We start from the raw sequence: 16778 nt of genomic DNA on the forward strand, positions 1-16778 counted from the left end.
TTCTATCTCTCTTTCCCTCTCCCTTCCTCTCTGAAATCAATAAAAATATATTTAAAATATTTTTTTAAAAGGAAAACAACTATAATAGATTGAAATACATTAAATATATTTAAAACCCATAAGCTCATAGCGATATTAAAAGCAATAACGCACTGGTCACTTTTTGAGGATGCTAAGGGACCACTACATTCATTATTCAGGAAACTGGTAAATGACCAGAAAGAATACGGCCTTTCTCCCTGAATGTACTCAGGTAAACAATTACTTGATGAGGGAAATATCTTTTTAGAAGCATTCCAACTAATAAATAAAGAGGGGAGGCCTGGCTTAGAATATCACCATTTTTCATCTTGAATGAAATATGGACCTAGGCAGTGATCATTAACAATAGTCGGAAACCATCAGGAAAAAGCTGACGAGGCACTTTATAACGGATGGATCAACTTGACCCCCTGAACATTGTTAATATCATGAAAAAGAGAGAACCATTCATTATAGGCCTCCTGCTGTTGTGTACGTTCTACTTTATTTCATATGAAGTAGTCCTCTCCCCAAATTGAGCCTGAATCTGATTGAGTCTCTGGGTTCTGCTACCAGCTTATAGGAAGCCTGGTAGACAAAATAGAACAAGTTCAGAGACACACAAGGATGTAGTCAGCAAAGTCCATACTGTGGGAAACTGTCAGGCAAAAGGCCTACTTTCTTCCACATATAAATTGCAAAGGAAAAGAAGAGGAATGGGGATTTACAGATTAAAGGAGACTTTGGACAAACCAGTTGTAAAAAAAAAAAATGAGACCACTGGGGAAATCCTAACACTAAGTGGCTATTTGATGATATTAAGGAATGATTAACTTTTTAGATATGCGAATATATAAAATTAAAAGTTGTTTTTCTGTAGACTTATCTACAGAACTATTTACAGATGAAAATGAACAGTGCCCGAGGTTTGCTTCCAAATAATCTAGTGAGGGAGAAAATGCGTGGGAGAATAGTTGAAATAAGGTTAGCCATGCGTTGATACTTGAAGCCGAGTGATGGGTGTGTGAGGTGTATTATACTATTCTCTCTATTTGACATATGTTTAAAATTTTTCACTATAAGTGGGAAAGTTATTTTGACAAGATGCCCTAAACAGCTTTTCAGAAGGTGAAAAAATTTACATTCCTACCAACAATATATGAGACTGCCCATTACCACACACCCTTCCGTTCTTTTACTATTTTGCCAATCTGATATGCAAAATGGTATTCTGTTGTTTTACTATTAAGGCATATTTTAATTAGAAATTATGTTGCCATTTACACCTCAAAGGGCCCTTCATCTTCTTCAATCTCCAGAAACAATCTGTTTCATGTTCTGTACAAAAGGAAGGTTGGGCTCAGATAGCTCTGTGAACAATGACATCACAAGGAAGTGTAACTGTAGGCCTAGCATCTTTCTTTATTACAGTTTCCTTTCAACCCTCACGGTTTTTATTCCTGGCTATAACACCTCATTGATTGTCAGCTTATTCTGTGACCTGGATAAATTCCGGATAGAGGGTTGGATGGGCATTTAACACAGATGATAAATGCTTTTTTTTCCCCCCTTAGCAAAATGGTTCCTATTTTCAGTGGTGGCAAAACCCATTTGAAGCCTTTTTCTTTCTTTTTTTTAAATATTTTTTTTTTATTGATTTCAGAGAGGAAGGGAGAGAGATAGATAGAAACATCAATGATGAGAATCATTGATTGGCTGCCTCCTGCGCGCCCCCTACTGGGGGAGGGGGGTGGAAATCGAGCCCCCAACCCGGGCATGTACCCTTGACCGGAATCGAACCTGGGACCCTTTAGTCCGCAGGCTCTATCCACTGAGCCAAACCGGCCAGGGCTGAAGCCTTTTTCATATGTGTCTTCCCTCCCCGCTAAGCAAGGCACCCGTGGTCTCCAGACCCGGAAGCACAGTCTCTTCTTTGTTTCTGAAAATGAGCCTGTGAGGAAATATGCTGCCTGGTCATTGGTCTCGGGAGGGACCAGAAGCCTTCTGTTGCATTTGCTGCTGTCCAGTGTGGCTTCCTATTTCACTCCTCCCATAAATTGCCTCCTGAACCGCATTACATAGTTTCAGAGGTAATTACAGAGCGAGGCATTAAGTGGGACGGAGAACGTGCACCAATAAGTTTAACAAATTCTTTTTCCTCCTACCTCCCGTGTTTTATTGTGGGTGACAAAATGCACAGGATTAAAATACTTTTGTGTTGAATTCTCTTTCTGTGAGTATAATTGCCACGCGACCTTGCCACCTGGCTGTTGTCTCCGGAGCAGGGGTGGGTGCCTGGTGGCTCTGGGATTCAAGGTGTATGTGAGGCTCACCTTGCTTCCTAGGGCCATTGTCATGTAGCGGAAAAAGCAGAGTCAGAATCTGAATTTTATCTCTGCCACTTAGGAGCGATGTAGTAATGTTACCTGGCCTCAAAGGAATTTAAAAACATGCCTAGCTCCCAGTAAGTGTCAGTTGAATTTGAATTAGTTTTTAAAAAATATGTTGTTTTTTTAAATTGATTTCAGAGAGAGGAAGGGAGAGGGAGAGATAGAAACATCAATGATGAGAATCATTGATCAGCTGCCTCCTGCACGGCCCCTGCTGGGAATTGAGCCCACAACCCAGCACGTGCAGAATCGAACAGTGACCTCCTGGTTCCTAGGTCAACACTCAACCACTGGCCAGGCTGAATTTGAATCATTAATTGAACCAATTTATAATGCATGCCTACTGTGTGTTGAGGTCTATGCTTTCTGGAAATAGACAGTATGTCCCTAGCAATGATTGTCATGGACCCTTTTCATCCCTTTTTAGCAGTAGTTTGCACGATTCTGCTGTGCGTTCAACCTTTGCTTTAACATCAGTCTTTCCAGATAATGCTGAAGTGTCGGACCTTTTCTTTGCCACAGTCTTTTAGGGAAGCTCAGCGCGGGGGAGGAGAAGGTTGCTGGTACTATTTTAATGTCAGCTTTCTCAGCAGTGGCGAGAAGCCAGCGGTAACCTTGCCCAACCACAGTCTTTCTAGCAGCATCTGCGGGGGAAATACATCTCCGCTCCGCTGGAACGCCTCTGAATTGCTGAATTCATTCTTTGAGGTTGGCTCTGCAGAGATATAAAGAATTTATGAGGAGCAGAGGTGGATATATGCTTTGGTTTGTTCAGTGTGTGATAACATTCATCACTAACACAGGCATAAAATTTAAGTGCTTAGAATAAAGGGCGACATTGAAACTGTGCTCTGAGATAACAAGTGGGAACGCAGCAGCTTTGCTGGAGGACCAGGGGCGGCTGCGAGGGGAGGCGGCAAACGCAGTCCTGCTGCCAGACAGGAGTCCCTGCTCTTTTCCTTGTGCAGGCTTCACTCGGCGGGTATTTCCTTCTGCTTTTATGGAAGCCGAAGCTGAAGCAGCCCCCAGCATGCTGTCCTCCCACGTAAAGCTTCTAGAAGGCCCTGAGCTGCAGAGGTGGGATGCCATGTAGGAGTCGGGGCTCCTGGGTTACAGGCATGCATGTTAAAACAGGCAGGCACTGTTGGAGGTAACTGATTTTTATCTGCTTTCTGGAGCCTGAGTATTTTATTTTATTTTTTACTTTTTAAAATATTTTTGTTGATTTCAGAGAGGAAGGGAGAAGGAGAGAGATCTAAACATCAGCGATGAGACAGGCATACTGATCAGTTGCCTGCTGCAACCCAGGCATGTGCCCTCACTGGGAATTGAACCTGGGACCTCTTGGTCCATGGGATGATGCTCAATCCACTGAGCTACACTGGCCGGGCGAGCCTGAGTATTTTAAACGTTGGGCAATGATCTTTTTTTAAAAATTAATTAATTAATTAATTAATTATTTTTTTCTTTATTGATTAAGGTATTACATATGTGTCCTTATTCCCCCATTGCCCCCCACCACCACCTCCCTCCACTCGTGCCCTCACCCCCTAGTGTCTGTGTCCATTGGTTATGCTTATATGCATGCATACAAGTCCTTTGGTTGATCTCTCCCCCTTCCCCCCACCCTCCCTTGCCTTCTCTCTGAGGTTTGACTGCCATAGCATCAGGCTCTGTAAACACTCGCAGAACTTCCTCGTTACGAGTTTAGGAAGCTCTTGGACTTGGTGCACAACTGACCAACCACGGGTGTTTCTGTGACCAGCAGCCCAGTTCCTTTAGGTGCCTACAGGGACTGGTGTCATTTCCCACGGGGCCGATATATTTTCACAAAGTAATCTTCATTGAACATATAATGTTCAGCAGTCTTTTACATATAATGTTATCTCAGTCCTTACAGAATTTATGATAATAATATATGATTATTAATATTAAGCACTTACTAAATGCCAGACACTTTACTACTACCCTCATATACATTATTGTTTCATTTAGTCCTTACAACCTATTGGTGTAGGTTTATTGCTATGTCCATTTTACAGATAAGGAAGCTGAGGTTCAGAGTAGTTTATTACCTTGCCAAGTAGGGGGCCAGGATTTTAATCCACATCTGACGCCAAAGCCCATGCACTCTGCTTCCCTGAGCGGCAAGTAGAGAGTCAAGGTGGACTCGCAGGAAAACGCATAGCATTGAAAAGCAGGTGGTGTTTGGCAGTGGCTACGAAGCTCTGAGGGCTTGCCAATGTGTGAGAGGTCAGAATCTAGCTTATAAAGATCTTGGCAGACTGGAAGGACAGAACAAGCAATAAAAGGAAATTGACTGAGGAGAAATGCAGAATCCTCTCATTTGAGTGAAAATCAGCTGTTTAAGTTCTGAGGAGGAGAGAAGTGGATTAATAGCTCTCTGAGAGGGAAGAGGGGCCTGGGCATTTAATGATCTGCAAATGTGAGATGGGTCAGCAGGGGAAGAGAGGCCGTCATAAATGCTAATGCTACATTCAGACAGATATGGAATCCACCGGGGAGCCCATGAAGACAGCAGGATGCAGAGGGGGCTGGAAGTTCGGCCATGTGAATGGATTAGAGGTTTTGGTCTTGACGTAGTTGAAGAACTGTCTTCAGGTGTCTGGAGAGGGAAGATGTAGGGCCCGTCCAGTGCATGGGAGATATGGACAGGGACATCTCCACGCCACAGAGACCATCATTGAACTCTCCAGCCGGGTCCGGCTGCCCTGGGAGGTGCTGACTGGGGAGCAGAGGCTGGGTGACGTGGATGGGATTCTGTGCCTCCAGGTGCCACCGGAGGTCAGAGCAGAGAAGTCAGGGAGGGCTAGAGCGTCAGGATGGGTCATGGAGAAACTGGAACGTGATGTCTGCTTTAGAAGATTGGTGCGGGAAGAGCATCCTGGGTGAGGAAAACACCAGGTGGGGAGATAAAGAAAAAGGGAGTAGACATTCAAAAAGAACTTCCTGTATTTATTTATTTATTTGTTTGTTTGTTTGTTTGTTTGTTTGTTAATCCTCACCCGAGGATATTTTCCCATTAATTTTTTTAAAGAGAATGGGAGGGAGGGGAAGAAACGCACAGAGAGAAACATTGATGTGAGAGAGACACATCGATTGGTTGCCTTCCACAGAATCCCGGGCTGGGGATTGAGCCTGCAATTGAGGTTTGTGCCCTTGACCGGCATGGAACCTGGGACCCTTCTGTCCGAGGACCCATGCTCTTATCCACTGAGCCAAACCAGCTAGGGCCTTGCTGTATCTATTAAATTATAAGGGGACATGGCTTGAGTGTAACTTAGGGTTAATTGGGACTAGTTGGGCAGGAGAAATAAGATTGGGTAAAAGGAATCTGGGTGGTCTGTAACCCATGGCACTCATTTAGGTGAGAAAACTCTCTGAGGGACCTTTTATGTACTGCCAGCAGATTTGGTAAGGTGGCCTTAACCCAATACATGACCCAAACCTCCCCTTATTTGCAAAAGACCGACTTCAGCACACTGAAACACATAGGCACCACTTTCATTCTTTCTTAAGACCTCAGCCTCTCTGAGGGGTAGAGGGAGAGCTGCTCACCATGGAATTTTACCAACTGCAGGTTGCACCGTGTGCTTAGTTTGAGAAGTGAGTGGTGGAAGGTAGGTAAAATCATTACCTACAGTGCTGTGGCCGCCCTGAAAAGGCAGGAGGGGCCCCCACCCAAAACTGAGTTCAGAGGTCGAGACTGATGATACCACACGCACACCACAAGGCTATGAAAAGGTCTGCTGCTCACATCCTTGCAGTCCCAGGGGAGACAGGGCAGGCCCCTCCAGCAGGTTGGAAATGGCTGGAGGGAGTAAGGAATGGTCAGGGTTTTGTCGAGATGTAGGGTTCGAGAGCACATGGTCAGGTACTGGTGGGGTTTGAAACTCCATTGGACTTCTCATCAGCTTGCCCGGATGTGGGGCAGAAACAGCAAAAATGAGGGCAGACTCTGTTTACAGCCGATGGATGGAAATCACTTTTCCAGGGCCTTGGAGGGGGCTAGTGTGAAGAATACCTGCGCCCACTACCTGAATGTCACGTGTGTCCGTGTCTACAGTAACTACAAGAGAACGTGTGCTAACTCTGTCATGCGACTTTGTCCAGGCCTCGTTGCCGGTGCATAACCAGGTGTTACCTTCCATTGAGAGTGTGGACGGCTCGGACCCTCTGGCCACTCTGCAGAACCCTATGAGTAGACTAGAGGCCAAAGAGGAAGAGGATGAGGATGAGGATGAGGACACAGAGGAAGAGGAGGAGGAAGATGGTGAAGACACAGACCTGGATGAGTGGGAACCGGATCCCCCTCGGCCCTTTGACCCGCACGACTTATGTGAGTACCAGCGAGTTCTCATGAGTGAGGCTTCCTGTGTGGACCGTGCTCCCTGCTCCAGGGCATCGAGCCTCAACTTGGACATGTGCCCTGACCGGGAATTGGACCCTGACCTCCTGGTACATAGGTTGACACTCAACCACTGAGCCACACTGGCCGGGCTCCCCAGATTTCTCCTCGGACCTTCCGTGTGATGGTGGTAAAGCCCGTTTGCATGGGGCCAGAGTTCACCTTCATGTCCAACAGAGAACCACCTCGTGTGTTTTTCCTTGAATGCATGTGTTTTCAAGGCCACTCCTTAATCAAAATACGCATAAAGTCACTTTCTCTTATAGACATTCATATAAAGTAACTCTTCACTATTGGAGAATTATTGAAATTGGAAATTCCTATTTCCTAAGCCAGATCATCACACAGCCAGAGTTGGTAAAATATGATTGGCTAATTAAATTAGCTAAGGGTCGTGAGTGTGATCTCTGTGTGGTCCAGTGGCTATATATACATCATTCTGACGGTTAGCTGACAGATGGGTGCTATGGGGAGAGAGGCGGTGAGTGCGGATGCTTAGTGCAAACTGATCACTCGGAGAATGAGCCAGTGCGTCCTCTCCGGGTGGGTCCGATTGTGCCATCCAGGTAAATGAAGGCTGGGGTGTTAAATTCATTCATTTAAGCATTACCTTCACGGAGTGCATTGAACTCTCAAACTGCACAGTATGCTCTCTGTTTTCGTTCCCAGACAATGAGATTTCTATAATTTCTTTTGAAAAAAATTGATTAAATGGTATTGTCAGGTTTTCTTTTAAACGCTTTATTGAGACATAATTTATACACTATAAAATTCACCTTTTTCATCTCATCAGTTTTTATAACATTTAGCCTAATAAGCTCTTCTTTTTTTTCTTTTCAGATATATTATAATTGATTTGTAAATGTAGTGGCCGCTATTGGAATTAATACCAGTAGAGAAATAAGTCACAGCCATGGCCTGCATATTATTTTTGGCAGGCGTAGCTGATTCTGCCTGATTTTAGAGGAGAAGTTCAGGATTTTATTGGCCAATGAAAGCTAATATATTACAATTGAATGGGTATTGTAATTATAGGAGTTAATTGAATTTTGCTCTGAAAACTTGGGGGTTTTTCAGCTTAGAACTTTTTAATTGATTTTTTTTAGTGGGGGCGGGAAGGGAGAGAGAGAAAGGGAGAGAGAAAGAGAAACATTGACCTGTTGTTCCACCTCTGTGCATCTACTAGAGGCCCAATGCATGAAATTTGTACAAGAGTAGGCCTTCGCAGCCCCGGCTTCATCCGGAAGGTTGTCTGGAAGGTCGTCCGCTGTTCGGCCATTGGGTCAATTTGCATATTAGGCCTTTATTACTATAGATTGGTTGATTTCTGTATGTGCCCTGACCGAGGATCGAATGCGCAGCTTTGGCGTATCAGGATGATGCTCTAACCAACTGTGTTACCCGGCCAGGGCTCAGCTTAGAACTTTTTACCTGAGATCAAGTCATGTTGAAAGATCTGACTTGCGGGTTTTCTGTTTGTTGCAGGGTGTGAGGAGTGTAACAATGCACACTCCTCAGTGTGCCCAAAGCACGGCCCCTTGCACCCCATCCCCAACCGTCCCGTGCTCACCAGAGCCAGAGCCAGCCTCCCCCTGGTCCTCTACATTGACCGGTTCCTTGGAGGTGTGTTCTCCAAAAGGCGAATCCCTAAGCGCACCCAGTTTGGCCCTGTGGAGGGACCCCTTGTCAGGGAGTCCGAGCTGAAAGACTGTTATATTCACCTAAAGGTAAGCTATGCTTTATTCATAGTTCACTCTTGTTCTCATTACTTGTAAAGGGCACACATTTTCCTACTGAGTCTCCTAACCCAGTTTCATAGCAGTTGATTGCTAAGGCAGGACATGAACAGCTCTGAAAGGTGTCGGTGTTAGGGGCTGTATTAGTTGGCTAGAGCTGCATAACAAAACACCAGTTAAATGACGGAAAGGCATTTTCTCACAGTTCTGGAGGCTAGAAGGCCAAGATCAAGGTTTTGGGGGGTTGCTTTCCTCCGAGGCTCCTCTCTGACGTGTGGAGGCCGCCTTCTTGCTGCCTCTCTGGTCATCTCTCCCTGGAAGGCTGCCCTGGTGTCTCTCTGTGTGTCCCGATCTCTTCTTGTAAGGACACCCGTCAGGTTGGGGTAGGACCCACTCTAATGACCCCACTTAAACATAACCGCCTCTTTAAAAGTCCTATCGACAAATATAATCACATTCTGAGCTCTTGGGAGTTAGGTCTACAACATATGAAGTTTTTTTGTTTGTTTTTGGCGGCGGGGGTAGGGAGGGCGGCACATAATTCAGCCCATAACAGGTGCTCTAACACCTCCCCCGCAAAATGATTAGAACACAGAGGATTGTGTAAACCAGGGGTGGGGAACGTCCAGCCCTTGGGCCATAGAAGGCCCGCAAAATCCTTTGGTCTGGCCCTGCCCAGGCAGTAGGGGTGAGTTAATTAAATGTTTGACCAAATAGAGCAGGCTAATTTTTAAAAAAATATATATTTTATTGATTTTTTACAGAGAGGAAGGGAGAGGGATAGAGAGTTAGAAACATCGATAAGAGAGAAACATCGATCAGCTGCCTCCTGCACGCCCCCTACTGGGAATGTGCCCACAACCAAGGTACATGCCCTTGACCAGAATCGAACCCGGACCCTTCAGTCTGCAGGCCGACGCTCTATCCACTGAGCCAAACCGGTTTGGGCTGGCTAATTTTTAAATTGATAATATTGTATGACCTGCGAATGAGGTTACAAATATCCAAATGGCCCTTGGCAGAAAAGAGGTATCTAAGTACCAAGAATGTTTTCAAGAAAATCACTTTTCAATTTTTGAAACTGATGTGGAATCTTTTTGCTAAAGAATAGCTCACTGTATGTTAAAGTATATTTATACTGATCTTTTTTTTTTTTTTTTACATTTGATGCTTTTGCTTCTGTTTAACCCCTTGGTGACTGCCTCTTTGAGAGCCACTCTGGAGAGCCAAGAAAGGGCAGTGGGAAGGAAAAATATTTGGGGTGTGTGTTTTGAGAAATTAGGTGCTGTCACGGGGAGATGTTCTTTGGTAAATGCTCTAGATCTCTAAGAAAGAATATTCCTTTATAAAGAGAAATACAGGCTGAACATTATAAATGAATGCAGTTGAATCCCAAATGAAAGCCAGTTGTAATGAAATGGAGTATTTTGCTTGCATTTTCTGGCTTATTTGTAGCATTTTTTGATGTGTTAGTTAATGATAAAACATCATCAGAAGCTATACAATCAGGTTGTTAACTTTGAGGTTTTGCCAGGTCATTCTCCTATAGGTGGGTCTTTGGAAGTATCCTTTCCCTTTTATATTTGGCAAGACACAATTCCAGGAGCTATGCAAAGGGGAGAATTGGGACATATGGTTTAATCTTTTATTATTATGATGCGAATGCAGAGCCTATTGAAGATTTTACTTTTGTTGTTTGGTGTGGCTTTTAACTTTCTCTTCGGTTGCAGGTTTCCCTTGACAAAGGGGACAGAAAAGACAGGGACTTGCACGAAGACCTATGGTTTGAGTTGTCTGATGAGACCCTTTGTAACTGGATGATGTTTGTGCGTCCAGCCCAGAACCACCTGGAGCAGAACCTGGTGGCTTACCAGTATGGCCATCACGTGTATTACACAACAATAAAGAACGTGGAACCCAAGCAGGAACTGAAGGTACGGAGCTGCCTCAGTGGGGGCTCTGCTAGGAATTGTGATTAATTAATGCTTTCCCTACTCCCCCCGCCCCGAATTTATAACAGCAAAACCACAATCACCTACCACAGGGTCATGGCTAAGTACATTTTAGAATACAGACTTTGTGGAATAGTATCCGCAGTTAAAAATGAAGTCTCTCAAAATTAATATTTTCATATTGCTAAAATAATGTTCCATAACAATGATGTATGATTCATTCATTTAGGGATTAATACACGGAACTCCTACTGGTTTCAGACACGAGGAAAAGGTGGATGGTTCCCTGTGTTAGGAAACTTGTATTCTAGATGGGGGAGGTGGGAAGGGGGGAGGATGGGCAAAGGATATAAATAAGCAAACGATACCAAATAGTGGTGAGCATTAGGAAGGAAACAAATGGTGCAAAAAAAAGCAAATAGCAGGAACGGGACCAGTTTAGATCTCTGGAGAGGGAGGGCCTTGCTAAAGAGATAATTAGGCCGAGAACTAGCTAACAAGAAGGGGCCAGCAGTGGAGCAGGGTTAGTGGACAGTGAAGAAAAGAATCCAGCATTCCCAGTGGTGAAGCAGCAAGGGCAAGTGAAGGTTGGGGTGGGAAAGAACTAGGCATGTTTGAGGAACTGACCACGGGCCTCTTGGTTGAAGAAACAGTGAAGTAGAGTGATGAGAGCTGGGATTGCTTAGCAAGGTAGGACCAGATTATGTGTCCTTAGGAGGCTGCCAAGCATGTCAGGTTTGTCATCAAACAAGAAGCTGTTGCTGGCTTTTAAGCACGGGAATGGCGGAATCTGACGGTGTTTTAAGAAAACCACTCTAGCTTCTGTGTGGAGAATGGGCTGGAGGGAGCAAGAGTAGAAAAGAGGAGGCTCATTGGCATGTATCTAGTGGCAGAAACAGATGAACATCTGAGCAATCGACAGTTTTTGCTAAAGGATTACAGAAGAAAACAGAAGTCCAAGATACCTCTTGGGTTTCAAGTCTGAGCAGTTGGTTGGAAGGTGGTATGTTTATTGAAATGGGGAAGGTAAGAGTAGTTAGTAGGGGAGTAGGGGAGCATCTTGAATTCAGTTCTGGGCACGTTAAGTTGGAGCTGTTTGTGAAACATCCAAAATATCAAGTAGGCGATAGAATGTACGTGGAGGGAACAGGGAGGGTCTAGGATAGAGATACTGATTTGGGAGTTATTAGCATAGAATTGGTTGGAAATGGATATGACCACCTTTGTAAAAATGAAGAAGGCCCTGAACTTGGACTAAGCTTTGAGAAACACCAGTATTTAGAAGTCAGGGAGAGGAAGAAGAGCCAGACATGGAGCAGATGCAGGAAGAGACCGGGAAGGGCGAGACAGCATCTGGAGGCCCTGGGTGAGAGCCGTTTGGGGACTGGTGGGGGCGGGAGCCGCTGTGATTACAGCGGTGTGAAAACCCGTGTTTAAATACAGATAAAAACATCAGGAGAGGCTGTGTTTTATTTAGATGAAGAGACATGAAGTCGTTCTAATAACAAAAACAATTTTTTAAAAAAAAGGCAAACGAAAACACGCTGTGTGTCTTGGCAGATGAACTTCCTGAGTGCCCATCTGCCGACTGGAGTTGGAGGGGTTGGGCACAGTGGGATGTGTTGTTGCTGTGAGCTGCTCTCCACGGGCTGTGGAAAGGCCCGCATTGTTTCGTATGAGCAGGAGAAGTATTTGAGAAGTTAAGCTCGCAGAGAGCACCTGGTGGTGGCCCTCAGTGCCTGACAATACGCTTGGTTCTTGCAGGTGTGGTATGCCGCGTCCTATGCTGAGTTCGTGAACCAGAAGATTCACGACATTTCTGAGGAAGAAAGGAAAGGTGGCTGCCTTTTTAAAAAAAATATATATGTTATATATGAGTTCTAAGTTACATAGATTGTATCTTTATGCAATCCCTAGTTTTTCTATCTCAATATATTTAAAAAGATATTCCAGTAGGCTTTCTAGAGCTACGCATCCCTGTCTAATTCTAGGATCAAATGACAGTGACATATTTACATCTCTTTCATGAGTGCTGGGAAATAGTATTTAACGTAATGAAAACCTGCACATGCTAAATCAGAGGGTGATTCCTATCTAGATGTAATCTCTGGGGACATAGCCAGACAGGCATCGATTTTGTTTTTAATATAAGTGTTACGGTAGGATAATCTCCATACATAGAAATGCACAAATTAGAAGTATACAGCTCGGCGACTTTCCATGAAGTGAACATACCTGTGTCACCTGCACCCAGGAGGCCTCTTTCAGTTGCCACTCACCCCAATGTGATGCCTCCTGACTTCCCTCCCAGACACGACGTGCTGGCACCGAGCTTTGTCTGATAGAACTGTGTGATGTGTACACCTCTGGTGTGCACCCTTTGCTCAACATTATGTTCATGAGATTCATCCATATTGTTGTGTATTGTTATTTGATCGTTCTCATTGCTATGTGACCTAACTCCAAGTAGGTAGTGTCAGAATTGCTTTATACAACCCAAATTTCCATTACGGTAAAATAGACAAATGAATTGTGGTATATTCATACAATAGAATACCAGATCGGTCCTTGGGCCATGTCACCTTCCTGGCACATTGATGTATGCTTAGCAACCACGGGAGCTCACCTGAGCTTCGAGGCCCAGGGGTTTTTTTGAGGTCTCATTACCTAGGCGCCATGGAGTGAATCACATCATTGTCCCTGGGGTTGAACTTACCCTCCGGCTCCTGCTCCACTCCCTGGCTGCTATCGCCTTGCTCAAAGCAATCTGTAATCAAGTGGCCTGGCTTTCTGGCACAGCCAGCCCTCATCAGAGTCATCTCATTAGCATAAATTCAGGGATGGTCAGGAACTACTATCAATCACAAGAACACATATTACTCGGGAAATTCCAAGGTCTAGAGGTTATCTCCCAGGAGCCAGGGACAAAAGCCGGTTAAATTCGTTATTATATGGGAGGGTCATTTTCAGCTTTTGGATCTTATGAAGAGTGCCACTGTGAACATTCTTATGCATGTTTTTTAGTGAACATGTGTGTGCATTTCAGGGGTGTACCTCTCGGAGTGGAATTGCTGGGTCATAGGTTATGCATACAATCAGCTCTGAACATTGTGCCAAAGTGGTTCTATTGGGCATTGATTTTCAAGTTATTTGTGATAAAATATACCCTCAGATTTTGAAGCTTGCATCTGAATCACTAGGTTATCTGAATACAGATTCACACTGTAGCACTTTCTGTCCTTCCAGTGTGGTGAGGCTGTGTGTGTGTGTGTGTGTGTGTGTGTGTGTGTGTGTGTGTTGGGGGTGGAAGAGGGTAGTATGAGGATGTTTGTTCTTACATCATGAATATACAGAAAATAAGGTTCTAAAAATTGTTCTCTGTCAAACTTTAGCCTTTGATTTTAAACAGTAATGCAAGTAGCAGACACTGTATGTTTATGAACTTGGCTGTGGTGAGATGAGTGGGGGAGGATGCTTGAGTTTTATTGGTGTCTATTGATCATCAGCCTTTATAACTTCTCTCCTGTGACTGTAGTTCTTCGAGAGCAAGAGAAGAATTGGCCCTGCTATGAATGTAACCGCCGATTTATAAGCTCGGAGCAGTTGCAACAGCATCTCAATTCTCATGACGAGAAACTGGATGTATTTAGCAGGTAGAATGATGGGGAAGGTTTCAGAAACTTAGGTTTTCAAGTCTAGACTCATTTCATATTGTTTATAAACTAATGAGTGTTTGTGTATACGTGTGTGTAGACAGGTAACCAGATAGGCTGCTGAGGGGAATTTTTTATGTCATTTCCCGCCCACTCCATCCTCACTTATCATAAAACTCTTTTCCAGCATAACCAGTCCCCAGCAATGGGAGGGCCTTTCACCTTAGTTAAATCTCCCCTAACTAAAGATCCTAAAGTATGAATTCTTGAGATAGTATACACCTTTGAAATAATCTGCGTCTTTGATTTTCAGACTGTTTTTATTAGCAGAATTCCTTCATTGTATGTTTAACTCCACTATATAAAAAAGATAAAGGAGGGAGAATCATACCGGATGGGGTAGGCAGGAGCCAGAACAGGTAGGCCTTATGAGTAATGGTGAGAAATTTGGATTTTATTCTGAGTGTTGGTAAGGAATCTTTAGAGTGTTCTGATCGGGGAGTATTGTGATGTCAATTATATGTTAAAACATCACCCGGATAAAAATAAAACCATTTTAGCTTATATTGGAGCTCGAGTGAAGACAGGGGGTCCAGCGAGAAGCTCTTCCAACTGCCCCGTGAAGACTGAGAGTGGTTTGGAAGGGAAAGGACCAGAGGACAGAGGTAGGGCTACCAACCTCTGTAGGATTTGAGAAGAGAGGAGACGGTGTGACACGCATTTAGGGAGTGGGAAGTAAGTGGTCTGGGAAGTACAGTATGATTGCCTGCAGCCTGGGGAGCTCGCCGAGGCCCATGGCCATGAATTACAGGGAGACCACCAGCGTGGCCGTGCCATCTCCAGCTCCTTCGCTGCGAGGTGCCGTGCAGAGTGGGCGGAGGGTTGGGTTGCACAGTCCACTGACCCACGCCGGCCAGGGCTCAACTCCTTTTTTTTCCTGAATAATTTGAGACATCTCTTTGAGCTCTCTAGACAGCAAAGATGAGACATTTAAAAAGTGTATATTAGCAGAAACAATTGTTTCCATTAGGAGAAAAGTCAGGAAGAATAATAAAGTAAGGAAATCAAGATTTGGGGAAGTATTTGTTAATGGCGCATTATGTAGCCATGACTCATTATAACCCAATCTCTTATCCTCAGAACAAGATGCAGAGGAAGGGGACGAGGCAAGAGGCGATTTGGCCCAGGTCGACGGCCAGGGCGTCCTCCAAAGTTTATCCGCTTGGAAATCACCAGTGAAAATGGGGAGAAGTGTGATGATGGGACACAGGTACTGGGGCGGATGGGAAAGATGCTGGCTGAGAGGGCGTACCGGCACTACCGTTGTAGTTAATTAGAGGATGTACCGGCACTACTATTGGATTTAATGCAGATGCCCTTCCGAGGATGACAGCTCTGTCAGGCCAGCCCTCTGCTGCCTGTTGCTTACAGTGTGGCTAGAGACCCAAAGGAGAACTTCACATCCACAGCCTGGGGCAGCATCCCCCGCCCAGTGCAGGCTGGGAAAGGGAGTCAGGAGCAGTGCTCTCTAAGGCATCCATGAAGATGGACCGGGGCATGGTTGGTTTTTTAAACTTGCTGTTAACTTTTTGTAAAATGCAACAAAAATGAATTAGTAAAAAAAAAAAAAAAAAAAAAAAAGCATGGTTGGTTTTTTAAACTTGCTGTTACCTTTTTGTAAAATGCAATAAAAATGAATTAGTAAAAAAAAAAAAAAAAAAAGCGTGGCTAGAGAAAGGCAAAGAAAACTGTATTTTCAGATATTACTTAGAACAAAAACCCAACTTTCCTGCCCTAAAGCTTTGAATTTGTCTGGAGATATTGGGGGACTCTTTAATTAGTTTAAAAATTTAAAAAATGATGTTCCAGAAGAGTCTTTTCCTCATGAAGCGATCTGGAATGTCTCATAGTTTTCACGTTCTGTGGGTAGTTGTCTAATTAACTTCCCCAGGAGGAAAATACTTTTTCTGAGCATTACGACTCTAGTCATTTCAAAAAAGCAGTAATTCAAAACCATAGCTGACATTCTTTCAAAGCACGCCCATCTCTATCTAGGTAAGGGAATAATTCTTGGTTATTGCAATTTCAGGACTTGCTACATTTCTCCCCCAAGGAACAGTTTGATGAGGCTGAGCCAGCTACTCTGAATGGGCTGGATCAACCAGAACCGCCCACTCTCCCGATCCCTCAGCTGCCACAGGAGACCCCGTCTTCCCTGGAGCAGGAGCCGGAAGCGCACAGCCTGCACCTGCAGCCCCAGCACGAGGAGAGCGTGCTGCCCACCCAGAGCACCCTGACCGCCGATGACATGCGCAGGGCCAAACGCATCCGAGTAAGTGGGAAGCAGGCGCTGGCCTTTCTCCAGTCAGCCGGCTGAAAGGTGCTACGTTTTCCAACCTGTTCACCGTCCACTTCAAAATCTTGCATCTAGCTTATCCCACGCTCAGTCCCCTTATTTTGGAAGAAGGTGTTAACTGTGTCTTAATGTCTTTGTGCCCTGTGGCAGGCAGGTTGGGTGGCTGGTTCTAGAGCCCATCCGTTTATTAAGAATGCAGAGCTGGGCTTTTGGCAGCTCCTGGACTGGTATAGTTAAAGTC

At 44.6% G+C, this 16778-nt stretch overlaps 1 protein-coding gene across 1 annotated transcript in view; it reads left to right on the forward strand.

The window, feature by feature from the left end:
* Nucleotides 1–16778, forward strand: part of PRDM10 (PR domain containing 10) — an 81443-nt gene that overhangs the window by 36442 nt on the left and 28223 nt on the right. The window contains exons 5-12 of the mRNA XM_005863026.2: nt 6546–6771; nt 8326–8567; nt 10307–10510; nt 12293–12365; nt 14064–14181; nt 15322–15451; nt 16271–16545; nt 16688–16691. Of these exons, the coding sequence (XP_005863088.1) occupies nt 6546–6771; nt 8326–8567; nt 10307–10510; nt 12293–12365; nt 14064–14181; nt 15322–15451; nt 16271–16545; nt 16688–16691 (1272 nt within the window). The remainder of the gene's footprint in view (nt 1–6545; nt 6772–8325; nt 8568–10306; nt 10511–12292; nt 12366–14063; nt 14182–15321; nt 15452–16270; nt 16546–16687; nt 16692–16778) is intronic.

The sequence above is a fragment of the Myotis brandtii genome, unplaced genomic scaffold (assembly GCF_000412655.1).
Source record: "Myotis brandtii unplaced genomic scaffold, ASM41265v1 scaffold170, whole genome shotgun sequence".
NCBI lineage: Eukaryota > Metazoa > Chordata > Mammalia > Chiroptera > Vespertilionidae > Myotis > Myotis brandtii.